General features: G+C 38.9%; 1 protein-coding gene across 3 annotated transcripts in view; it reads left to right on the top strand.

Moving 5' to 3' along the window:
* Positions 1-1,670: 1,670 nt before the first annotated feature.
* trio (trio Rho guanine nucleotide exchange factor) overlaps positions 1,671-27,224 on the top strand; it is a 274,438-nt gene continuing 248,884 nt past the window's right edge. For 2 of the 3 annotated variants that reach the window (XM_067792358.1, XM_067792356.1), the window contains exon 1: positions 1,671-3,029. In XM_067792358.1, coding sequence (XP_067648459.1) covers positions 2,851-3,029 — 179 coding nt within the window. In that variant the 5' untranslated portion in view covers positions 1,671-2,850. The remainder of the gene's footprint in view (positions 3,030-27,224) is intronic. The other variant, XM_067792357.1, reaches the window with a different exon arrangement.

Genomic DNA, 27,224 nt, shown 5'->3' with positions numbered 1-27,224 from the left:
TCCACTTTGGAAATGAAATACCATTGATATAAAGATCTTTTTTGCAAAGACGTAGCTTATTTTATTCGTCCACGACTCTTTTCAAAATCTTTTATATAAAAGTGGGTGCGGTCCTTAACCGATTTCGTTATTTTGTCTTCAAAGCATTCCTTATAGTAAAGGCAGCTTCCCTGCCGAATTTTGTTACTATAGGTTTAACGGTTTTTGATTTATGATTAATAATATTTGTAAAATTGAATTTATCACAAGTGGGCGGTTCCACGCCATTTTAAAATTTTGTTTCAAATTTTTATCAAGAGTCTCAATATCAGTCCACATATTAAATTTAAACATTCTAGGTGTATTATTTACTAAATAATCAGGTTTTTGTGTTTTCCAAAATGTTATATATATAAAAAGTGGGCGTGGTTATCATCCGATTTCGCTCATTTTCAATACCAATATATTGTGGGTCCAGATAAACTCGTGTACCAAATTTGGTAAAGATATCTCAATATTTGCTCAAGTTATCGTGTTAACGGACGGTCGGGCATGGCTCAATCAAATTTTTTTCGATACTGATGATTTTGATATATGTACGTCTATATCTATCTCGATTTCTCTACACCTGTACAACCAACGGTTATCCAAGCAGAGTTAAAATACTCTGTGTGCAAAGCAAATACGTGCAATTTCGATTTTGAATATGCGTTTGGCTTAAATGCTCCTATAATTGCGTCACTTTTCTGGCCACTCTCTTGACGGTCAGCCATAAGTTGCTAATGAATATCAACCAGAAAATAGACTCACACAAAAGATCCCTTATGTTTTACAAATTCTTCCTTGGGAGCGTACCTAAATCTTACATTGAATTCCGTCATAAGCAAGGCATGAGCTAGCAGATTTAAAAAAAAAGGACTATATTCGTTATCTAGCTAGTAATTTGCTGTCATAATATACGCTGACGAAACCACTGTTGATAAACCGTTTTAGCGTTACCTTGCTGAACGCACTTCTCACTATTTCCGGTATTTCTTTCGTACATTAACTGAACGGAATAGTCGTGTTGGAGCTCTTTAGGTGCCAAATACAACGAATTGGAAACAAATATCTCATTAGCCGTGTCTTTTTATACACGCGTATACGTTTACGTTTGCGCGTGAAAAAAAACGCCTATCCTCGCTTAGATAATGCCTAGGAGACCCATCTAGCGGCAGTGGTTAAATAACTAGCTACAGCCACAGGGTGTACCGAAAAGCGGAACACAACCCTATGATGGCCATATGGTATAACATATAGCTAAATCAGTTGCGATGAATTGTGGACACACATAGAATACATAGAATTAGTGTAGAGGGTGAAACGAAAACACACATTTCAGTCACATCTGAGTATAATGCGTATTGAAATTTAGTAGTACACATTTTATGCGCAGCAATTTCAGAGGTGTATTTAAAGCTTGACGCTTAGCAGTCCATATAAAGTTTAAGCGTATAGACGTCTACGTGTAAAAAAAAAGCGGCTATTATAACGTAATTCGATAAGCAACAACCAACAGAACTGGAATTACCTCAACAAAATGTATTCTCTATATGTTTTAACACTCTGGCAACCTTAGCATAATTCTTGTTTTCGGTTGTCATCGACAACAGTGGAGAGTTTGTAGAGTACTCAAAAATAAATTGTTTCGTTCTCACATTGGGCAGTGGAAATCCTCCTACAAATTTTTTTAATTTTCAATAAGAAATACATGAAATTTTTACAATATGCAATTGAAAAGTGAAGAAATGAACTCTCCGTTTGTGAAATATAATAAAAAATTTTCAATTTTATTGTGAAATTGTGTTTTTCCAGCAGTACAAAAATTCTCAAAAAATCAATGACCACAAAAAAAGCATCGGAGCACCAACAGCAGCAAGCAGGAACATCAGGAGGAGTCAAAGAATACGAGAGGAAGCAAATAGCCAAAGCATAATAAGATGATGAAGAATAAACAAGACGTATGGACAAGTAGCTAAAAGCAGCAGGAACCAGAAAAAAATTAGACAGTGAACAAGACGCTGCGCTGCAGCTAGAAGCTAGCAAACAATTCTTTTCACGACCACTAATATTTTTGTTGTTTTTGTGATTATTCTTTAGTTTTTTTTTGATTTTGACTGTGTACTGCTCCAATGGATGTAAGTTCATAGTTTATAATGGAAAATAATCCGAAGAATATGCTAAAAAAGAAATAAGCAACAATAAAAACAAAAGGAGTTATGGGAAATTGGGATGCTTTGCTGCTACTGATGAAGTCAACGACAACGACGACCGTGTGAGCATTTGAGAACAAGTGATGATCGGAACGTATACGGAAATATCTTTGCCAATTAGGTGATTATCCAATGAAAATTAACAATTAATTGGCATAACAAATATTCGTATGGGCATTGAAAAGATAAATTCCTTGTAATTGTTAATATGTAGCGTAAAAGCAATAGAAATTTGTATAAATAAATAATGCGTGTGATTGGTGAGAAATTTTGAAGTGGTATTAGGTTTAAAAAAGATAAAGTATTTGCACAGAGCAAGTAATTTTATAATATATCTACGTTCTGAAGAGAGAGGTAAAATTAATAAGTGTTTAAAAAAATAGCCGAGTAATTACACTACACTACATACCAAACCACCATTGACCATGGCGGTGAAGAAGAAATTATACACTGAACGTGAAACCCGTGAAAAGATTATCAAAAAGTACCTCTAAAACAAAAAGATACTCAAATTAGTGACAACGAAATTAACACAAACATCTTTGTCTACTATTACGAAATCAAAATAATATATATTTCCTCATAAAATCAATAATATCACAAGAATCATCAAGCCAAAATGGACGGTCAAAGGGCGCGCGATATTTTAACGCTACTGCAGGAGCGTGTCGTGTGTCTAACTGGTGGACGTGACAGACGAGGTGGCCCATTATTGTGCTTTCCAGCAACACCGAAACGTGATCGGCTCAAACTAGAAGATTTGCGCCGTTTGCTGAGTTACTTAATCACGATTCCTAGGTAAGTGAGAGCGATATTTGTTATTACATAAATTTATGAATATAACTTTCCTGGTTCCATAATGTGTTTTCACATTTAAGTTAGCTGCTCCGTATGAGATCAAATAGCCCTAGAAAATGCTGCCACTAACAGCTGTTAGCATAGAAACAATCCTTTTGATAAGAAAAAAACCAGAACAACATAACTTACTATAATTCACCAAGTGAATCCGTGTTGGGCAACTTTTAGTTGAACATGAACATTTTTTTCAGTTCAGACCTATCAAATTTATATAAAACCTGTCTACTTCTAAGAGGAAGGCCTATTGTATATAAAGCCTGCCTACTTCGAAGAGTAGGGGCTAATGTTTTTAGCCAAGGGCATGGAGAATATTTTGGACTAGTACATAAAAAAGGTCTACCTAAAGACCGCATTGAATGAATCGATTGGAGCCACTAGTGGACATCCTAAATGGCGTATATTCCTCCGTCGCTTGTTAACTCTTGACATAGATGACCTCACCTGCTGGAAACTAATTTATTTGGGAATAAGAGTATGTAGATAACTTGATATCTTCGTAAAACCGGAGAAGAAGGCTATTCATGTTAATGCCATATTTGGGACGGCATAAAAGTTTTGCAACAGAATCAAAGTACTTAAGGGTTTCACTTGTTGTTAGTGTTGTAGTTTTTGTAGCAGTGCTTCGCCACATCCAATAGGTACGAGCGATCAGAGCCCTGTACATTTACTGCTACCACCCAAGAAACGAAGGTTTTCTTAAAGCCCAGCGGGTTAGGGGGTTATCACTAGCACTTTGCACTAGCACTGTAAAATAATTTTTGCCAAATTGTTGTGCTGGGATGAATTGCCTAATAAAATACAAATAAATAATATATCATATTAGAGAACATTATAGCTCACAATGAGCCAATTAGCTATTGCTAAGATTACCGATTTTGTATTACTAAACTGTACCTGAAAGTTTTAAATAGCTACGGCTAAATAAAGAAGCTAATAATAATAATAATAATAATAATAATGATAATAATAATAATAATAATAATAATAATTTCAAAACAGGGTGGTTATTTCAAAATAAAGTCTTTATTTAGTTAACAATTTTGTAAAGCCACGCCTTCGCTTCCTTAGACTGTTTTGCGAAGGCCACTCAAAGAACAGCAATCACTAAATAAAGCAAGCTGGCTTGCTTCCTCCTAACAAATGCGTTGAGAACGTTTACTGCTGATGCACTTAAGGCATTAGTGTTAATATATATGTATATGTGACCCGGTCTATGAAAAGGTGGCTTATGACTAAAAAAAAAAACAGCTGTTTCTCGCAATTTCTTTTTTGAGTCATAAGTCACCTTTTCATAGACCGGGTCACATATATTCTCTAGTCCCATCAAGCTGGAAGACCGAAATTCAAGTAATGGATCCAAATGGGAGGTTATACCCTTTATTCAAACGGACTTTCATTCAATTGAAGTTTGCGAGGTTGAATGCCCTCGAAGAATTGTATTATCGAATCACCTTGCGACCTTATACAAGTAAGTACTTCTAAGCTAGTAATTTGTCGCTTTAGACTTCCGATTAATTTAGAAATAAAATAATTTAAAAAAATTTTTAAGTTAAACGGTTTTATTGAAAACAATACTTATATGAAGTAATAATAATACTAAAAGCTAGAAAATAATTAGGTAGGTCCTAGCTACTAGTCATCACACTCCTCATCAATCTAGGGCATTGATCAGACAATTAAATAAAAGCGTTTCACGCCGCAAATTTCTATTGATAGTCATATATGTATAAGACCAACTGAACTTTAATCAGGTTATGCTACGCCTCACATTTTTATAAATTTCACTCGCCCAACGCTTTTATTTAATTGTCTGATCAACGCCCTAGATTGATGAGGAGTGTGATGACTAGTAGCTAGGACCTACCTAATTATTTTCTAGCTTTTAGTATTATTATTACTTCATGTAAGTATTGTTTTCAATAAAACCGTTTAACTTAAATTTTTTTATTATTTTATTTTCATTTCTTTATTTAATTGTGACGTTAATGCAATTTTAGTTTATTGAAATGTATAAGAAAAACGGTTCACAATACAATAACAATTTAACTGTATGTATGTATGACAATTTCTTTCCTTGGCGGTTGATGTGTTTCCAAATTGTGATGTCTCTGTGTTGGCTGTTGGCTTAGACTTTGCGTTCTTCTTTTGTTGTGGTGGTATTTATATTCGCACTGAAAGGTAACAATGTTGCGCATATGATTGACTACAATTTAAAATGTGAATGCACAGGGTGCCATCACACCCCACCCCACCGTGAATCGCGTAGGGATTCACCATTTATTCTGAGGATGGCAAGCCTTGACACCGGCCGACGCAGTACTCCGTTAGCTGTTTTAATCTCAACGAGGCGGATTTGCTTATCCTTAGCGGGAAACACCTTGGTAACTCGTCCCTTCTTCCACTGGCTTCGCGGTTGAAGATCGTCGCAGACGAGAACCAAATCGTTGATAGCGATTGGTTTAACTTTGTCTTGCCACGTAGGCCTCACAAGTAATTGGGGCAAATAATGTCTCACCCATTGCTTCCAAATGCGGTCTTTCAGATTTTGTGCGATACGCCATTGTTTTCGAAGGCAAATGTTTTGATCGGCTGGCTGCGCTGTTTGCATGGAATTGGGGCATCCCATAAGGAAATGGTTAGGAGTGATTGGGTCGTCCTCTTCCGATGATAAAGGCACGTCGGTAAGTGGCCTCGAATTTAAAATATTTTCAGCTTCGATCAATACGCTTCGAAGTGTGTCTTCCTTCGGTGCCTCCTCACGAAGTGTCTTTAGCAGCATTCTTTTTACGATACCTATAAGGCGCTCCCGCGGCCACCGTGGTGTGATGGTAGCGTGCTCCGCCTATCACACCGTATGCCCTGGGTTCAACTCCCGGGCAAAGCAACATCAAAATTTTAGAAATAAGGTTTTTCAATTAGAAGAAAATTTTTCTAAGCGGGGTCGCCCCTCGGCAGTGTTTGGCAAGCGCTCCGGGTGTATTTCTGCCATGAAAAGCTCTCAGTGAAAACTCATCTGCCTTGCAGATGCCGTTCGGAGTCGGCATAAAACATGTAGGTCCCCTCCGGCTTATTTATAAGGCGCTCCCAACAACCCCCTGAACTTGGGTTGGAAGGGCAATTAAATTTCCATCAATATTGCGGCTGGTGGCTTCATCTGATATACGCTCGAAATTTAACATGCGATCAGCTTCCTTTAGCTCCCGTTGAGCGCCCACAAAATTCGTGCCGTTGTCGCTTCTGATTCTTATTGGAGTGCCACGGCGGTTGATAAAGTTTCGAAGACACAACAAAAACGCATCGGTCGATAAATCATGTGCAAGCTCTAAATGGGCTGCGCGCGTAGTTAGGCACGTAAATATAACTGCCCATCGTTTTTATCGCCGGCGACCAACGGTAACATTGAATGGGCCGAAAAGATCAACTCCTGTGTAAGAGAACGGCTTGACATAAGGAGTGACCCGATCCTCAGGCAACTGACCCATCAGAGGCGCTGCTGGTTTAGCTCTGTCTATGTGGCACGTTAAGCATGTACGTTGCACGGACTTCAACAGCGACTTGGCATGAGTAAACCAAAACTTTTGGCGGGCTTCGTACAATGTCAATGCGAAATTCTGATGGTGTAGCCGCTCATGATACTGACGCATTATGAGTTCGGAGACGATGTGTTTGGCTGGCATTAAAATTGGTCTTCTGGCCTCTACTGGCAAAACCGTAGCTGCGTCTAGGCGACCTTGGATTCGCATGATCTGATCGTTGTCTAGATACGGCGTTAATGAACGAATACTGCTTTGTCTATGGAGTTGCTCGTCTTTCAATAGGGCTGATACTTCTTCTGCGTTAACTTCGCGCTGAACGGCTTTGACTATGTATATCTCTGCTGTATTAAGTTCGGCGGCGCTTAGCTCTGACTGCAGACCGCCTCCATCACATGTCTGATAGGTGCTACGTAGTTTCAAAAATATGTCGGCAGCTCGCAGGACCCATGCCATTACCCGTTTCATCTTTAAATATGAAGAAAAACGATTAAATTTTAGTAAACAACTAGTTACCTTGGCTTGTATATGTAGGCTTGGCAAAATCTCCTCCTCGAGTAGCTCGGGCATATGTGTGCAAGATGTGGCTGGCCAATCCTCCACTGAATGTAGCAGAAACTCAGGTCCATGCAACCATGGCCCACGTTCCTCAATCTTTGGTGGCGACTTTGGACGGGTGGCGACGTCTGTGGTATTGTTATCGGTCTGAATCCAACGGCATTGTGAAGTTTTAGTTGATGCTAAAATCTCTGCTATGCGATGACCAACGTATGGCTTAAATTTTCGTTCTTTCCAGTTGACCCAGTGTAGTACGGTTTGCGAATCCGACCAAAAATATGTTTGATTTACTTGGACGTTGTGACCTTGGCGGACCAAATTCGCAACTCGGACGCCTAACACTGCGGCTTGCAATTCCAATCTCGGTACGGATAATAACTTCTGCGGGGCACCTTTGGTTTTGCCCGCGATAAATTTGACATCACAACCATCAATACTAGTGATTCGAAAGTACGCAGCCGCTGCGAATGTTGATGGACTGGCATCCACCACTATGTGCAACTGTATGGAAGTTGTAGATTGAAGCTGCGGTGAATACCATCGTTTAACTTTAACAATATTAACGTGTTTTAGTTCGCTCCACCACATAAACCATTTGTGATGCAGGCTACTCGGAATCGCTTCGTCCCACCCGATAGAATGTCTCCGCACTTCTTGTACTAGCATTTTGGCAAAAAGCAAAAAATCGGCGATAATGCCAAATGGGTCAAACACCGACATTACTATACTGAGGAGTTCACGCTTGGTTGGAGCACGATCTCCCTCTAAAACGGCTTTTGAAACTCGGTGAAAATTAAGCATAAACTCAAATGAATCTGTCATGGTGTTCCAGCGCATTCCCAATACCTTTTCATAGCTGACTCCGTTTTCTAGACTTATAGACTGTGGCATGTGTGGCTCTGCATTAAGGCTATCTTGCAGACGTTTGACGTTTGATACAAATCCGCGTAATTGAAACCCTCCTTCGGAATGGATATAAACGATGTCATTGCAAATCCGCTCAGCATCTTGTTCGTTCTTGAAACTGGCAACGAAATCGTCAACATAATGGCTTTCGACGATGGCTGTAGCGGCTTCTGGATACTGCTGACGGAAATCTTCGGCATTTTTATTTTTGACAAATTCCGCTATACATGGTGAGCATATGGCTCCGAAAACCATAGACTGCATAACAAAGTGCTCGACTGGCTGATTAGCGTTTCCATCACGCCATAAAAATCGTTGCGCCTGTTGATCTCGCTTGTTAATGAGTACTTGCGAAAACATCTCACGAATGTCGGCTGCGACTGTAACTGCCCCTTCACGAAATTTGAATAAAATGTTCAGTAATGGTCTGGCATGTTCGGGCCCTTTAAGAAGGCACGAGTTCAACGATACGCCATTTACTAGGGCAGCTGCATCGAACTCAACTCTCATTTTCTCTGGCTTGTGTGGGTTATTAACTGCAAAATGCGGTAAATAAAAATTAAATTTAAAGTTCATACGTACTTCTTCATCAGACAGCTTTCGGGCATAGCAAATATTTGTCGATCTCCTCCTTGTATTTGGCGGCAAAATGGGAATCGGCTTTCATCTTGCGCTCTATGCTCAACAAGCGCTTGTACGCCATGTCGTAACTGTCCGGAAGTGCTGGTGGTAAATTTCGCCATAGTAGTCTGCTCTAAAAACGCTTGCCCAAACGTCGGGTGTTGTTGTGTAGCATCTGGCGCGCTATCTGATCTTCCTCAGATTCAATTTGATTCATTGACTCACCTATTCCGAAGTTGTCGGCGGCAAAGTATTCGGTTACCAATGCGTTTAGTGATGTTAGACCTTTTCGCTCACGGAAATGCAATACAACTGGTGTTTGTGGCGGTGAACTGGTTCGACCGTAGGCTATCCAACCTAATTTCGTCTTAATTGCTACAGGGCTATTTTCGCTGGCTTGAACAGTTGTGGACGGAACACTTAGCGAGGTGTTATCAAGACCCAACAACAACGACGGCTTGACACGACTATAATTTTCTAATGGCAGGAACTCTAAGTGGGCAAAATCGGCTTTCGAAAATGATTGTGCTGGCAAATCAAGGCTTCGCAGGGTGCACACGTTTCGAATATTATATGTTGATGCGGAATTTTTGCCTCTTAATTCCAGGTTTACCTTCGATGACTCCTAGGTTGTGCAGTTTTCGCCATACCATTGAAGCGTCAGTGGCTGTCTCCGACCTTTGAGACCCAAACATTTAGCTAAGTTATCTTCTATCAAGGATACGGCTGATCCCTCATCCACCATGGCGAAAACGTCTACACTACCGTTCGGCCCCATTAGCGTGACCGGAACGTATTTAAAAAATTGACCACTTTCCCGGTCGACATCTCTACAGTTTAGCACTGGCTGGGACTCACCTGTATGGCATGTAGCAGCTGTATTTTGAGGCAAACTCGATTTTTCGTGCAGGCTATGATGATTGTATCGGCGGCAACCATCAACGTCACACATTCTTTTTGAACGACATTTGACTGTGCTATGACCTTTACGTAGACACGAGAAGCAAAGCTGCTTACCCTTTACTTTTTCCCAACGATCGTGCACGCTCATGTTTTTGAAAGATTCACAGCTGGAGATTACGTGAGCACCCTAACATACGTAGCACTTAATACCCTGTCCGCGTTCTACTTGTTTTTCTCTTCCAACATGCATTATTCGACGCGACGATTGTTGTTGAGGCACTGGCTGATGACTTCTAGTGGTCGTGTTTGACGGCGGAATGAGGCACACCACCCTGGCAAGTTCGCATAACCATAATGAAAACTCCTTCACCGTTGCATATGGCCTTATATTGATGGCATGGCGTGTCCACTCATATTGTTTACTGGGTGGCAATTTCATGACCAGCTGCTCCAATAGTGTGGTATTTGAAAGATGATGCTCACACTTGGCCGATGTTAAAAATCCGACGATGTTTCTTGTTTTAGTGGAGAATGCTATAATTTGATCTACCTTATTCTCGCTGATACTGGGAAACTGCTCTACTTTACTTATTTGGCTTCTTACTAAAATATCTGGGCGCCCAAAATGAAATTCTCACTCTGCTATGGCATTTGGCACATCATTAGGATATATTAACATGGATGCAACAGTTTCCTTGGCACGACCAACTACGCATTTATGCAAGCGCATTAAATTCTGACGATTGCTGTAGCGAAATGCCTGCGTTGTGTCCTTGAAATTCGCTAAGAACAGTGGCCATTCGTCAGGATTGCCCGAAAAACTTGGCAGGTCATATAATTTTGTCACCGATTTATTGCTTGCCAAGACTGTATCTTGCGTCGGTCGCTCTGGTAGTGACATTGGTGAACTTTGCCGCGTTGCTTCTACAAGATGTGGTTGTGGTACTTGTTGCGCCTCCCGTTCTATATTGCTTCGCAAACGCTCAATGTCCCGCTGGCTTTCTTCAGTCGCCACCCTCAGCTCTGATACTGCATTGGTAAGTGCATTCAGACTCTCTACAATTGAGGCAAGATGAATTTGTGATGCTCCTACGGCTCCCTCCGTATTCTCCTCTGGATCATGTTGAGTACTGTCCTGGCTCCGCAAATTATACCCGTTGCCTACCGGCATGTTGCTCATATATTGTGTTAGACGGTGCGATTAAATCTTTATTACACAAAATTTCGGACGACAATAAGACGAATTATTTTATAAGTATTAATTGCGGTGGATAACAATTATATTTTTTACGGGCACGTACGACAATTTTTAAACAATCACACAATTTCCTTTTCACGGCACGACATCTATTTTAGCAAAATTACAGAGTTTTTCTATCTCGCGGCAACTGTACGCGACTTTAGCCAAAACAATTTTCCGTTTTACCAAATTCCGTAACTCGCACGATATCCAACAGCCAATCACAATAATTTGGAGAACAGTTAATTTGGAAAGATGACGTTAATGCAATTTTAGTTTATTGAAATGTATAAGAAAAACGGTTCACAATACAATAACAATTTAACTGTATGTATGTATGACAATTTTTTTCCTTGGCGGTTGATGTGTTTCCAAATTGTGTTGTCTCTGTGTTGGCTGTTGGCTTAGACTTTGCGCTCTTCTTTTGTTTTGGTGGTATTTATATTCGCACTGAAAGATAAAAATGTTGCGCATATGATTGACTACAATTTAAAATGTGAATGCACAGGGTGCCATCACAAATTGCCTATTATTTCTTATTCTATTTAGTTTATTTAGTGACTCATTATTACAAGGACTCTCTCCTGACAATTTGTTACAATATAAGTCCTCAATTGTTTTTATTTTTATCGGCCTATTGATAAATGATTCAAGGTTCGATTCGAGCTCAAGGCCAGAAAAAAACTTATTGTTCTGGCCTTGAGCTCGAATCGAACTTTGAATCATAAGTCCTCAATACATAACCTTTCCAAAGACTTTACTCGACTCTGCGCCACGTATGCTTGTCCCTCCTCCAACTCCAAAATATTTTGATGTCACTTCTACCGGACTGTATGTAATATTTGTTCCACATATGCACCAAATCGGACCACAAATATGATTTTTTTGAATATATCGATCTTTGCGCCACCTAGCGGCGATTTTTTCATAGGTCACATTCTTGTATGTATTATGTGTTCCAAATATGAGCGAAATCGGACCAGAAATACGATTTTTGTGAATATCTCGATCCTTGCGTCACATAGAGGCCATTTTTTTTGTCATCGGGTTCTGAACTATATTCCAAGTTTCCACCTTGCAGCTTATCGGGAAGTTACTTAAATTTCAATTACAAAATTCGTGCCAGCCAGCCATCCAACCAACCAGCCTGTCAAGTCAAGCTAAATAAAACCGTTTAATAAAAAAACAACAAACTTTTGTTGGCATGTGTCTCTTTGGCATGACCAACATGGAGGTAATCAACAGGTATTTCACAGAAGAACTATAAGCAACTGGTAAATATGACAGTTCAGACAACACTGAATTTACTGGTTACAGTAAAGACAGACCAAATTATTTACTCTTTAATCAAAAAGAATAGCAGCTTAACTCATTAACCTGAGTAGTACGGGGCAATTTAGCACACAATACAACCGTGGGGGGGGGGGGGGGGGGCAAAACAAAAAGCGATAACTAAGTATAATCTGAGAAATCTGAGCCTACACCCGATTCCTTTGGAAAGGCAATATCCGACTCCACTGTCGCGGTTTACATATTTAAATGAACCATGGTATACATATTGTAACGAATTTACTGCAATTCCGCTTATTCGCAGCCTTCTGCTAACGTTCGAATCACTAAGCTGTTGAATAAATAACTGCAATATTCGATAATGCAAAATGGTCTTTATGAGACTACTTTCAAAATAACACTTCTATTGCTCGACAGATAGCGTGCTTAAATCAAACTGATTTTCGTGCCTCAACCAAAGAGTATATATTTGTCAAGAGGCGTCACTCGATACTTTTGTTGTTGCCAAATCAAATTACTCGATGTTTTCTCAAGGTAGTCGTTGGTTTTTTTTATCAGATGTATTTATAAAAACGCCTTCTATACATTTTCGTGGGGTATTTGTGTTTATTTTACTGATTGTATTAAATTAATTAATTAATTCTCTTTCCAAAAATCGTAATTATGCAAAGTCACTTTACCGCATAACTATATAGGATTCAATTAAAAAAAACTAAACAAAACTTCCTTGAGAATCACATTCGACATGACAGGGTTGCTTTGGCAACAACAAAGTATCGAGTGACGCCTCTTAACAAATATATACTCTTTGCCTCAACTGTTGCTGCTATTATAGTGTTTGGTTTCTCCGTTGACATATTTCTAGGCGGTCCTATTCTAGAATTTACTTATTAGTTAGCAGCTATAAAATTACCAACTATAACTACGTTTATAGCTTCTCATATGCGCGTGTATGTGTGAGTGTTACTTGCACAAATTATTGCCTACTTTTGAGCGCATCTCAGATAAGATATATGCATGTGTTTGTGCGTTTTCTCTCCGCTGCGTGTACGTACATATGTGTAGACATAATGATTGATTCGTTTATGTATATACAAGTGACTGCCTGCTTTATTGGTGTTGTGGCTTCATTTACTTAGCATCAGACTAGCGATGTGAGTATCACTTAGTGTCACTAATATTCGTCACAATATTCATTAGGCACATAAAGCATTTCTCATCCAATCTTTGCCATATTTGAACTACTTATGGGGTAAAAAGAAATAATTGTTCAACGTTTGATGCCTTCTTTACATCATACCCACTCTTTATTTCACCACACCCTCTTTCATCTTGACTTACGTACCTACATATATTCAAGTATAGCATACGATTTTTGGACAAAAGATAGGCAGAAGAAACTTCACAGCAAATAAAATGTTTGTACCCAGCCAGCATTTTTTGAAAATTTTGATCAAAAAATATTCAAATATCATACCCTAAGATGATTAAAAACGTTCAAATTTAAAAGCATTTTCTGTTCGAATATTAGCGTATCGTCGGGAGAAAAATGTACCATAAATGTGATTATTCTTGAATAATCATTTATGATTCATATTTCGAAACGCTTTTTATTCATATTTGATATCATTGTAAAATTGAGCTTTAATTGTTTTAGAGTAATATTTGACTGCTTTTCACAGTCATTTTCTGATCATATTCGTGAATATATTTCAATCGTTTTCGTTTAGATTTTTGACTCATTTTTGAATGCGATTATGATGCATTTATTCTTCATATCTCATTCAAAATAAGATACTACATAATAATCTTATTTCATCAGGGGAAGAAAGCATGCGGAAGTGAGCTATTTGAACCACAGGTCACTCGCAAACAAACTTGACCGATATTCACCTGCGACCACAACATCCAACATCAGCTATGATCGTCAATATCTTAAATTACGATACGGTACGGGATGTTGAAGATATATCCAGGTACATATGTCAAGAGAGTTTCACTTACCTGGTCAAATAGCTCACAACTTTTGTATTGTCCAACTATTATGTATTATCTGGGAAGGTGGAGAAATGGTTGGGGAAATCTTCGGGCATGAGCAGCATTTGCATTAAATTGTCTTGAAGAATGTCTTAATAATAAAAATTTTATATACATATTTTTTCTGAACTTCATGATTGAAAAAATGTGTGTATGTGAAAAAAATAAGTTTTTCAATGAAAAGTAAAATTTTAACAAGTATAAAACTCATTATTCAGTTAACAAATATAGTCAGGAAAGATTCAGAAAGGTGAATTAAAAATGATTATAAATGTTTGATCACCTAAAGTAAACACATTTGATTCAAATATGATTCCAAAATGTGATTGAAAAACTATATTCAGTTTTTGTTCATCGAAAGGTAAGCATATTTGATTATTTTTTTTGTTGACTTTTATGAAATATTAAAATGTAATCATCAAAGGACTTCAAAAATGATTCCAAAACGTGATCGAAAAATGATTTTCAGTTTTTGATCATCAAAGGTATTCATATTTGATTATTTCTTTTGTTCAATTGTATGATAACTCATTATTTAGTCAGAATGAAGAATCAAATTGTATTTATATGTAGGGAAATTCAAAATTTAATCATCTAAATGCCGTGTGGGTATAAGCGCATACTGTGCAAAATCAAGGAATGATTCATCTGAGTGTTATGCGTTATGGACGCACCAAAGCCGGGCTGTACGCAGCTTCAATGCAAATCTGCGCACATATGGAATGTCAGCTGGTACACAAATATTTATTTTAATGAGCTGCTAGTACAAAATCTTGGTTTATGGGGGAAGGGGTGAAAGGGAAATATAGTCGAAGGAACTTGCATAACAATAAGTAATTTCAAAACAAGATACTCGGAAACAATGGCGAATTATTATTATTTATGTACTACTTGTATGAAACGCATCGCCAAAAGGCACAGAATTGACGCAGAATTGAAAGGAAAGAAAGACAATAATATTTACATGCGTATATTGTCACATTAAAAGTCGCCTCCCTCCTAAAGAGGTTTCTAGCTACTAAACTGGCAAATGCATTAAGTCTTACGTATAAGGAAAATAGTATGTATACAAATTAAAAACTAAAATAAAAAAGATTAAAAAATAAAATAAAATAAAAAATTACAATAGCAACAGCTCGAAGCTTCGCAAATGCACGCAACGCCCCAACAAACGCGCAATTAAAAAAACAAGACAACTAAACAAAAAACCAATAAAAATAAACAACAGGAAAAGAAGTTTTCAGTTCGAATATACCCCTACATTATACCCACCTGTTGGCAGTCATATTAGCTCATTTTAGTATAAAAGATGTTAAGGACATACATAGCTGTAAAAGTTGAACTAACTCGAAATGATCCCTAAACTAAAATAGTCTCGAAAACAATACATAAACGGTTCCAATATTGAAATACCTCCAGAATGGTATCGATATGTTTCTGAAAAATTTTGCAAAATGATCCGTGGATAGTCCAAAGTTATCCCTAAATAGTCACAAAATGATCGGACGATATACTTGAAATGATCCAGAAAAATTTTTAAAAACAAACTTTGGAGATACGTTCGAAATTATATTGACATGGTCACAAGATAGTCTTGAAGTGACTCCGAAAGTAATTCCGAAGCTATCTCGAAAACATTCCCGAAACTGTTTAGAGAAAGTTCCGAAAAGATCCCAAAATGATTACACAGTGCTACAAAAAAAAATATCTCAAGAACTTTAATAGCGACCTAGTGTCCGTTGTAGGTCTTGATGAGTAGATCAAGATGCCGTGTTTCAAAATTTTCTAACACCCCGAAATTTTCAAGTTGTTGAAAAACTGTTTTTCTTGTACCTCGCGCATTCAAAAATTCGTTACTCCGTCATTTTTCCATCAATTTTTGATTGCTTAACAGTTTTGGAAAGCTGAAGCAAATTTTCGAGATTTTTTTTAATTTTTCAAAGTTTGACGGCTTTTTAATGTATCATTTCTTTAATGAATTATTGAAAATCTTGGACAATTCAGTGACGAACAGGGAGAACGGTTCCATCAGGAACTATTAGAGATCGAAAAACGCTTTGTCGGAAAAAGTCAGATCAGAATGCTGGCAAATTATTGCTGGTCTCTAAAACGCGATACTGACGATGTGGCTTATAAACGCAAAAGATCTAGCAAACATTTTTAACAGCTATCGAAATTCGAAGTTTTTTTTTAAGTACATAATATAAAACACAATTTTATGTAAATATATTTGCAACTATTTATTTCTTTATTTTTTCTCTCCAACATAGGAGCGAAATAAAATTACTCGAGAGATGATATATGTAGATAAATAAAAAATATCGAAATTTTTTAAATAATTAAAGTCAATAATAGAAATTTTGTTATAACAAAAAATAATGGGTGGAATAAAAGAAACGATAAGAATGTTCAATACGATGGCAGCGATATACTGAAATCATACATTCAATCCTGACATGGCGCGATATCGGTTCTACGATGAGAGCAAAATTTTCTTGTTCACAAAAAGTGTTGTTATTTCAACAATTCTCAACCGAATTTGATCAGCCAGTACTTTTTTTACTCGAAATAGAACGTTCTCTCAACTTTCGAAGTTTTTTTTTAAGTACATAATATAAAACACAATTTTATGTAAATATATTTGCAACTATTTATTTCTTTATTTTTTCTCTCCAACATAGGAGCGAAATAAAATTACTCGAGAGATGATATATGTAGATAAATAAAAAATATCGAAATTTTTTAAATAATTAAAGTCAATAATAGAAATTTTGTTATAACAAAAAATAATGGGTGGAATAAAAGAAACGATAAGAATGTTCAATACGATGGCAGCGATATACTGAAATCATACATTCAATCCTGACATGGCGCGATATCGGTTCTACGATGAGAGCAAAATTTTCTTGTTCACAAAAAGTGTTGTTATTTCAACAATTCTCAACCGAATTTGATCAGCCAGTACTTTTTTTACTCGAAATAGAACGTTCTCTAAACTTTCGAAGTTTTTTTTTAAGTACATAATATAAAACACAATTTTATGTAAATATATTTGCAACTATTTATTTCTTTATTTTTTCTCTCCAACATAGGAGCGAAATAAAATTACTCGAGAGATGATATATGTAGATAAATAAAAAATATCGAAATTGTTTAAATAATTAAAGTCAATAATAGAAATTTTGTTATAACAAAAAATAATGGGTGGAATAAAAGAAACGATAAGAATGTTCAATACGATGGCAGCGATATACTGAAATCATACATTCAATCCTGACATGGCGCGATATCGATTCTACGAAGAGACCAAAATTTTCTTGTTCACAAAAAGTGTTGTTATTTCAACAATTCTCAACCGAATTTGATCAGCCAGTACTTTTTTTACTCGAAATAGAACGTTCTCTCAACTTCTTAAAAAAAAAATAATTCATTAAAGAAATGATACATTAAAAAGTCGTCAAACTTTGAAAAATTAAAAAAAAAAACGAGAAAATTTTAGATAACTTTTAAAAAATCTCAAAAATTTGCTATAAAAAGTATAGACAAATATATATATTTTTAAAGCCCTATCTTCTCCAAAACTGTTAAGCAATCAAAAATTGATGGAAAAATGACGGAGTAACGAATTTTTGAATGCGCGAGGTACAAGAAAAACAGTTTTTCAACAATAACTTTTAAATTTCGGGGTGTTAGAAAATTTTGGAATACGACATCTTGATCTACTCATCAAGACCTACAACGGACACTAGGTCGCTATTAAAGTTCAAAATCAGTGTAGCACCGTGTTATTAGAAGGTAGTCCCGAAATGATTCCGAAATAGTCCATAAAACAATTCCAAAACTATCCTGAAATATACCCTACAATAGTCTGAAAACAATCCTAAAGTATCTCCGAAACAGTACCGACATGATCTCGAAAACGATCACAAAGTTATCCGAAAATAGACCGAATATGATTCCGAACACATATCCAAAATGATCTTGAAAAAAATCCTAAGATTATTTCGAAATATCCTACATCTCCGAACCAGTACCGACTTGATCCCGAAATGGTTCGAAAAAAGTCTGGATATGATTTCGAACACATTTTCAAATTGATCTTGAAAACAATCCTGACCGAAGTGATATAGAAAATATGTGCTTCCGGCCTTTACTGGCACGGACCTAAAATTATCCCAAAGTTATACGGAAATATTCCCGATGATTTTGAAAATGTTCCGAAATAGTCCCGAACCTCTATTGAAAAACTCCCGAAATTTATTCACAAACAACCCCCAATCCAAATTAGATATTACAACTGGGTATACTTAATAAAAAACCAATAAAAATTAAAAAAGAATCATGCAGTCCCATCATCATCAACATCGCACAAAGGCAGGAGTGAACCAAACGAAAAAAATCCACAAAATGAAAAATTACGCAAAATACATAAGCGAAAGAACATAAACTAAAAATCAACAACAACAATCCACACAAGAAAGCAAAAACACTGAAATCTATACAAAACTTGAACAAGCACACTGGAATGAATTGTCAAGACCTCTATGTACGAGTATGGCAAATGTCTGCTGTGGGGAAGGTGACGGAAAACGCGGTAAATATGGCTAAGGAAGAGGATGAAAACAACGCCGGTGGCGGTTACGCCGACTATTCGTGTATTTGTGACTGAAACTGTGACGATAACTGCGGACTGTGGCAATGACGACGCGACTTCATTTGACTTTGGCGACGCTTTTGGCCGATACAGTCGATAGCAGCGATTCCATGGTCAACACCTCCTACTCTCCAACGTCGACATCATAAACATTATTGTCAGACACAGTGCCAAAACAAACATACACATATATACATATATTCACATAAACAGTGGCACATAATTTCTAAGGAAATCCATAAGCGCTATAAATACGTATGTACATAGCAAGTACATTTGTCTGTATATAAATACACTTGGAATCAAACCAAAAATATTACAGATGATAAATGTCTTCTGTAAGTCAGTGTGCAAGTTTGCGTGAATACCCCACAGAAAATCGAAATTATGAAAGACCAGTTGTAGTTGAATCTCCCTAATGTAGAGGTAAAAAAAACTAGGTAACAAACCTCAGATGCGATCAATGCCCCAATTCTTGCAGGAGAAGCTAATAATCCCTGGTTGGCTGATGTCTTTGTCAACACAGAGGCTGTCATCACTGCCATACAGGAAGAAGGAGCAATGCAAAAGAACAAATGGGCCATTCGACGTCTACCATACTGTCAGAAGGAAAGCAATGTTTGTTTTGTGGTGTTAGATATAAGACTCCTCTTATCAGAATCCAAAAATGGTTGCCTCCGTCATGATATCCAAATCATGTTTGGCGACTTCAATTCTTGTCTGCGCTAGGAAGTATATTTAGGCTTCATGATATAAAATCCCCCAACGGATTGAAGTTGATTGACTTCACAGAGGTCAAAATATTGTAAGTTGCCTGTTACAGCATAAAAAGATACATCAAGCTCCTTTGTTGGTTCCTGATCAAAAGCACTATTGAATGCCGGTATGCGCAGTACCCTGGATGTGCGCGCGCTACAAGCTCTAAGCATATGCACTCGGACAATTAACGTGTCGCATCCAAAATAGGCGTGCCCTTTTGTGCAGCGAAGAAGGTTATTTCTCCACTCGGCTCTCATACCTAGTCACTGGGAGCAATTTTCGACCTGACGATGTAATTGATCAGTGGATGCATAGTCTACCACTGCGCAGACGCCATAGGTTTCCAGCGATCCCGAAAAAACAACTGGTACGCTGCTTAATATAAATAAATATGAGGCCGAACGCGAAATTTCAGAAAATCTGGAAGATGATAGATTGTTCAAATACCCGGACAGATTGTTGCAAGAATGATAAAGGTGACCTGACAACAAACATACAGAGTGCGCTTAAGCTATGATGGCAACACTTTCTCATTTTGCTAGAGTGTGAGGGATATGACAAACCCGATATCTCAATCCCTGACGATAGAATATACGTTAACTCACCCGATTATTAAAAAGTGATTCTGGCAATATCTCAGGTAAAAAATAACAAGGCATATATACATAATATAGTCGGAGGAGCGTAAGCCTCCAAATTGGAATTTAAAAATGCTCAGTTCAACCCGCAAGGTAGGCGATACCGTAAACCGCCAGAATCAGCTTGCTTAATATCGCGTAGATGACTGTAGCCCGAAGACAACGAACTGATTGGACCTTATCAATGCGTCCTCAGACCCTATATGCTACTATACATATTCTCGATACCTCAATTCCTGAAAAAGACTTACGATATAAAAATCTGAGTTCCCCTCTGACCTCTCTTTTTTGGATAAAGAGGCAAAAAAGTGGGTCTTGCGGTTAACCAGGAAAATACGAAGTACTTGCTGATATCAAACAAAGAATCGGGAACCAGCTTTGCCAGCAAGAGCCATGTCAGTCTACAAATCGAACGGAAAATCACTCTTGCCATAATGTGTTCTTTGTACTGAGGACGCAGTTGAAACAAAATTCACGATCTGTAAGTCTCTCGTTGTCCCTGTCCTGATATGACTTGAAACCATGGGCGATGTTGAGAGAACATGTGTGGCTTTTGGACTTTTAGAGAAAAAAATTCTAAGAACAATTTATGGTCCTGACCGTGATAACAACAGGTAATGAGTACACGCCCTAAGTAAGTTTAATAATGAGGTATACGAGCTCATTCAACCCCCAGGGGGTTAGAATATACCTGCGGTAGGTATGCCTGTCGTAATAGGCGACTAAAATACCAAATATATTCAAACGGTTGTGTAGCGCAACCCTTTCAGGGTGTTGCCAGCGCAAAATATAGCTTCTCCAACTCCATTTTCAACCTCCCCTACCCGTGGAAAAGAGTGTTTGATTAACAGCCGAGGCTCTCGAGACCCCGAACTGGAGCTAGGGGGTGGGAGGGCGGAATGGCCTAGAAGGTCGCATGCGGTCACACCAAATCGCTCCCGAGATGGTCGGGCTTGTACCGGAATGTACCAGATCTGCATCCGGCAAAGAACCATCAACATCGATAACACTCCTAAGGCCTTCGGGGAGTGTCCTTATCGCTACAGCAACAACAACGAGCTCATGTCAAAATGTATTGAATTTATGCTCAGGTATGGCGTCTTTGAAACAAAATCTGAGAAAGGGCGTGTTTGAATTAAATTCTTAGGTAGAAATTTCTTTAATAGTGAGATGGGGCGTTTTCGAACCCGCACAGAGATAGGGTGACATATTATTCAGTAGTCGATATGTTGTTGGTTGATGATATGTAAGCACGAACGCTTGAATGACAAACAATCTAGCAATGGGAACATCTGGGTACATTATCATTGCAGTGTCAGCTGAGTATAAAACGAGAGGAGGTTCGGGAACAGTCTAGAGATTCGTACAAAAATTTAAAAGTTTAAAACTTTAAACATATTTGTTGTTAAAATTACAATTTTTAATTCCTCTATGACATTCTCTGACAGTTATATGCCTATTTAAGATTTGACTTCAAGTAATCGGCTTAGTGGATATACTGTTTTTCTCAAAGAATTGCGGAGGCTTTTTTACTTTTATATAGAGTAAAGAAAAAGCCTGGGTTGGAAATCACTTCATGGGCCGGTGCACCATCTTCAGTTAGTCACTTATCTACGTAAGTATAAGTCATTGCAATTCTCGTTTCTTCCATACAAACTGAAACATCAACTGGCAGTTAAGTCCAAGGTAAAGTGTAAGCAAATAGATAGATAATTAATTGAGGATCGCACTGCGACCATTGGTCTATTGTGCCCTCAACTGCTTCACAGCACCTCATCCAAGCCGACTTCTCTGATGAACCCTAGCAGTTCACCTGGCTTGAGGGATTTGATGTGAGAATGCTCTGGCCATGGTGAGCCCAAAAACTTAGCCCTACGTCTTGAGATTGCATCACATTCCAGGAGTACATGTTCCGCCGTCTCCGCTGATCGATCACAAAATCGGCATGTATTGTTTGATAGTATGCCCAGCTTCTGCATGTGGCTGTTATTATTATTATTATTATTTTATTTATTACGGCCAAAAAAGCCTAATTCATTGTATAGTACAATTTACAAAATTCATAATTGTTTCTTAAAACTATTTCATTAAAAAGAAATGAGTAAATTTATTGTTTAACTAGTATTAAATATTTAAATTTTTACAATATAGAAATAGGTTTTCTTTAAACTTAACAACGTTTTCACAGTCTTTTATCTCTGCTGGTAGTTCATTATACATTTTATAGCCTACGTATTCTAAGGTCTTTTTTGCGAACTCGGTTCTTACTTTGGGCAGTCTTAAATTTCTGCTACTCCTAGTTCCATAGTTATGGATCTCATGTATCCTATCACTCAGATAATTTGGTAACATTCCCTGTGTTATGTAATGTATAAACTTCAAAGAGTAATAACAGATTAATTGCTTAATACTAAGCCAATTTAACATAGGAAGCATAATACTTTTTGATGTTCTATAAGAGCATTTTAGTATCAAACGCATTACTTTGTTTTGCTGTATTTGGAGCTTATTAATTAACGTATCATTTGTTACTAGTAGTATTGATGGGCAGTAAATAAAATGTGGTTCTACAATTGATCTATATACTAATATTTTATGATGTTGGCTAATATGCTTACATGTTCGATACATAAATCCTATTTTCTGTGCAATTTTCTTCTCTAAATGATTCATGTGTTCTGTGAAACTTAGTTTCTCATCAATTATTACACCTAGGTACTTCATTTGATCTTCTCTTTCAATTGCATTGGTTTTTATTTTCAGACTAGACTGGATTAAGTTATTATGGTTCTTGTTAAATATCATATACTTAGTTTTATCAATATTAAGTTTTAGCTTTCTACTGCATAGCCACTTAAATAAATTATTTAAGTCTTCTTGTATTTTCACGACAGCGCAATCTACATTTTTGTCACTAATGCTAACTAATGCATCATCCGCAAAAAGACTTATTTTACAATTTCTCAAGCAAGTTTTTATATCATTGATGTAAATTATAAACAATATCGGAGCAAGTACTGAGCCTTGTGGCAGCCCAATGTTAACATCAACAACCGATGAAACTGCGTCTCCAATTACCGTCCTCTGCTTTCTGTTACTGAGGTAACTACGAAACCATTCCAAAGCTTTTCCCTTGATCCCAATTTTATCCATTAACTTCAGCAATTCATTTCGATCGATTGTTTCAAAGGCCCTCTTTAAGTCTAAGAAGCAAGATACTACTACCTTTTTATCAGCAACAGCCTCTTTCCACTCTGCAATTACCATATTCAATGCTGTTTCGCAGGAGTGGCCTTTCCTGAAGCCTGATTGCTCTGGTATGATTATATTATGATCGTCTAGGTATGCTACTAGTTGCTTTTTCACCACTGTTTCCATAATTTTTTCATCAATAGGTAGGGTATTAATCGGACGCAGCTCGTCAGGTTGTTCAGTCTGCAATGTCATGTAAGAATAGCTGTTAGGATCCTCATTGCCCTCCACTCCCCTGTGGCCAGGAACCCAGGCCAACAACAGTTGGTTTTGTGCTCCTAGTTGATTTTGCTTTTCAACGCACTCAAGGACTCAAGCTGATTTTATTTCAGACGCCGAGATCGTCTTGAGGGCGGCCTGACTGTCACTGAGTATGGCAATTGTTTCATTGGAGTATTCGCGCTGAAGGTTTAGGTCAGCACACTGGCCTATAGCTAATACTTCCGCTTGAAAAATGCCTGGGTGTGCTCCCAGAGGCGTTGATATCTTGGCTCTGGGTCCAATGACTCCAGATCCAATCCCTTCTGGCGTCTTCGAGCCATCGGTATACCATAATATTCTATTTAGCTGATGAATGTACTCAATTCTGCTTTCCTCCCACGTACCCTTGTCTCCCAGTTCTACTTTGTACCTTCTCTCATAAGCTATCTGCCTGAGGATATCGTCCCTCGAGAGTTGAGAGGTTGGGATCTTCTCTCTGAATTCCTCCATGTTTCGGGACGATATGACTTTACCTATGCCCGATGCCTCCTTAGCGAGATTCAGGAGGGTTCGCTTGGCTGACTGCTCTATTGATATATGCAGTGGGGTCAGATTGAGGATAGCCTCCAGCGCTGCTGTAGGGCATGTGCGTATAGCTCCCGTGATGCATACACATGCCAGTCGCTGAAGTTTTGACAGTGCTTGCCTCGTCGTCGCCCGAGTTGTTCTCGATGCCCAGGCTATCGAACCGTATGTTATCATAGGTTTTACTATCATGTTATACATCCATCTTAGCACATGCGGGCTACAGCCCCATGATTTGCCTGCTAAACGTTTGCATATCATGATGGACCTCGTGGCCCTAGCTCTCATGGAGTCGAAGTGCTGTTTCCGTAGGAGCTTGGTGTCAAAAATGACCCCCAAGTATTTCACCGCGGTTCCATTTTCTAGTGCCACGCCATCTATTGTAATTGCTCTCAGATCTGGTAGGGCCCTTCGTCTGGTGAAAGGGATGATGGTCGTTTTAGATGGGTTGATGTTAAGCCCCACACTGGCACACCATCCCTTTGTAATATTCAATGCTCTCTGTATTATGTCACAGAGCGTACTCTCGAATTTACCCCTTGCAATTATGACGATGTCGTCAGCATATCCCTGGCATCTTATGCCACTGTCAGATAGCTTTTGCAGGAGTTCATCCACTACTAGGCTCCACAGAAGGGGTGATAGAACACCTCCTTGAGGGCACCCCCTCGTGGTATTAACCTTAACTGCGCTATTGCCTACATGGACTTCAGCGATTCTTGTGCGGAGTAGATTGTCAATCCATCTCTGGATAGGCATCTGAATTCCTCTTCTCTGCAGTGCTATGTTTACGCTTTCGTGAGATGTGTTGTCAAAGGCACCCTCGATGTCAAGGAAAGCGCAAATCACTGTTTCCTCTGTTTCGAACGCCCTCTGTATTTCAGATGTTAATTGGTACAGAGCTGTGCCCGTGGACCTACCCGCTCTGTACGCATGCTGGCTATGATGTAGGGGCCAGCTCTTGAGGGCATTCGACCTAATTTCTTGGTCTAATATATTTTCCATTGCCTTCAAGACAAAGGAAGTTAGACTTATTGGTCTGAAGGACTTTGCCTGTGAATAGTCCTTTTTTCCTACTTTTGGTATGAAAACCATTTTTGCTCTTCTCCACATCATGGGTATGTATCCCAGTGCCAGGCTATCTCTCATGATCCTGGCCAGATGTGGAATAATCTGTGTCCCTTGCTGCATCAGCGCCGTGTAGATGCCATCCACCCCCGGAGATTTGTATTTCTCAAAGGATTCCACTGCCCATCTGACTCTGGCCTCACTGAAGAGGGAGTTGGCCAATTGCCAGTCTGATGGGGTTGGTTTCACCCTGGGGAACACAAGTTCCGGTACTTGCGGAGAGGCACCCGGAAAATGCGTTTGTAGCAGGGCCTTCGCTCGCTCCTCCACCGTTCCGGTATAGGTACTGTCTGGGAGCCTAATCGCTAGGTTAATCTCCCTCTGCTCTTTGGCTAGGGCCTTGTGGAGCCTTGCCGCTGCAGGTGTGCTAGAAATTCCCTCACAGAAATTTCTGAAACTTTCCCTCTTAGCTTTCCTTATCTCTTTATTGTACTTTGTTAAATTTTGAGTGTATTCCTCCCAGTTCTTCTTGCCCCGTTAAAGAGTTTCCTGACTTTCTTTCTTAGTAGTGTCAGGTCATGCGACCACCAGGGGGTTGCCTTCTTACCCTTAACTAGGGAGACTCGGCAACTGGAGTTGTAAGCATCTATCATTATCTGATTTGCTCTATCCACTCTGCCCTCTTACTCAGTACAGTTAGTGCTTCTGCTCTTATTTCTGAGACTATCCGCGTTAGCCTCTATGATACTTTTGTATCTGCCCCAGTCTGTTTTCCTGGGATTTCTTTTAGGGCTGAATTGCCCCGAAACAGCACCCAGCTCAAACCTTATGATCCTGTGATCCGATAGGGAGGGTTCTTCTGAGACTCTCCATTTCGAGATCATATTCTCAGTTAGGTTGTTGCCAAGTGTTATATCTAGGACCACTGCCCCGACTGTCGTAACAAACGTCGGTTTGATCCCGACGTTATTTATATTCAAATCGTTGCTGACTATATATTCTAGTAAACACTCACCCCTTTGGTTGGTATCACTGCTGCCCCACTCCATGTTGTGGGAGTTAGCATCGCTTCCTATGATCAAAGGAAGTTTCGCTCTTCTGCAGTGCTCCACTAGTTTCTGAACGTTAACTGGAGGGACTGTGCTGTCGTCCCCCGGAAGTAGGCTGCGGCCAGCACAATGCTGGTGTTGTCTCCATTCACCTTTGCCTCGATCTGCACCGCCACCAGATCCCGACTTAAAAATTCTGTAATGCAAAAATAGTTAATATTTGCTTTAAGCATTACACATGCTCTTGGTCTCTGCTGTGAGAGATCCCAAATAACTTTGTTGCTACTCACATTAAGGCCCCTCACCTGTCCCTTGTAAGCCAAAGGTTCTTGTAAGAGGGCGATGCTCAGATCATCCGAGGCGAACCTCCTCACCAGTACAGCCGAGGCTGCAATGGCGTGATGGAGGTTGATCTGGGCTATTTTTATGCTTGTGCCGGTAATTTTGACCCGGCCGGCCTCATCGGATCATCGTCATCCGACAAATCGCTCTCGCTTTCGTGCCGCCCATTCAGCTCCAGCTCCTGGAGGCCGAAGCCCTCGATGAGCTCTTGTGTGGTGGGGATATCTCTTTCATCCCCAGGCTGCACGATTATGTCCTTCTTGCTTGCTGTGGTGGGAGGGTTTGTGGTCTCGCGAGCTCTGATGGTATCGGTGCTCGCGTCCGTCATATTCTCGTCCGACAGCTCGCCTCTGTCGGTGCCCTCTGCCTCCGCCTTGTCTTCCGGCTGCTCATTATTCCCTGGTTGCCTCTGCCTCCAGGGTCTCACTAGGACCAGGCCGTACCTATAGTGCAGCTTAAATCCGTTTCTGCGTATAATTTGATACGATTCCTCGTCTAT

The sequence above is a fragment of the Eurosta solidaginis genome, chromosome 5, assembly GCF_040869045.1.
Source record: "Eurosta solidaginis isolate ZX-2024a chromosome 5, ASM4086904v1, whole genome shotgun sequence".
NCBI lineage: Eukaryota > Metazoa > Arthropoda > Insecta > Diptera > Tephritidae > Eurosta > Eurosta solidaginis.
This window is presented reverse-complemented; position numbering and strand designations above follow the sequence as displayed.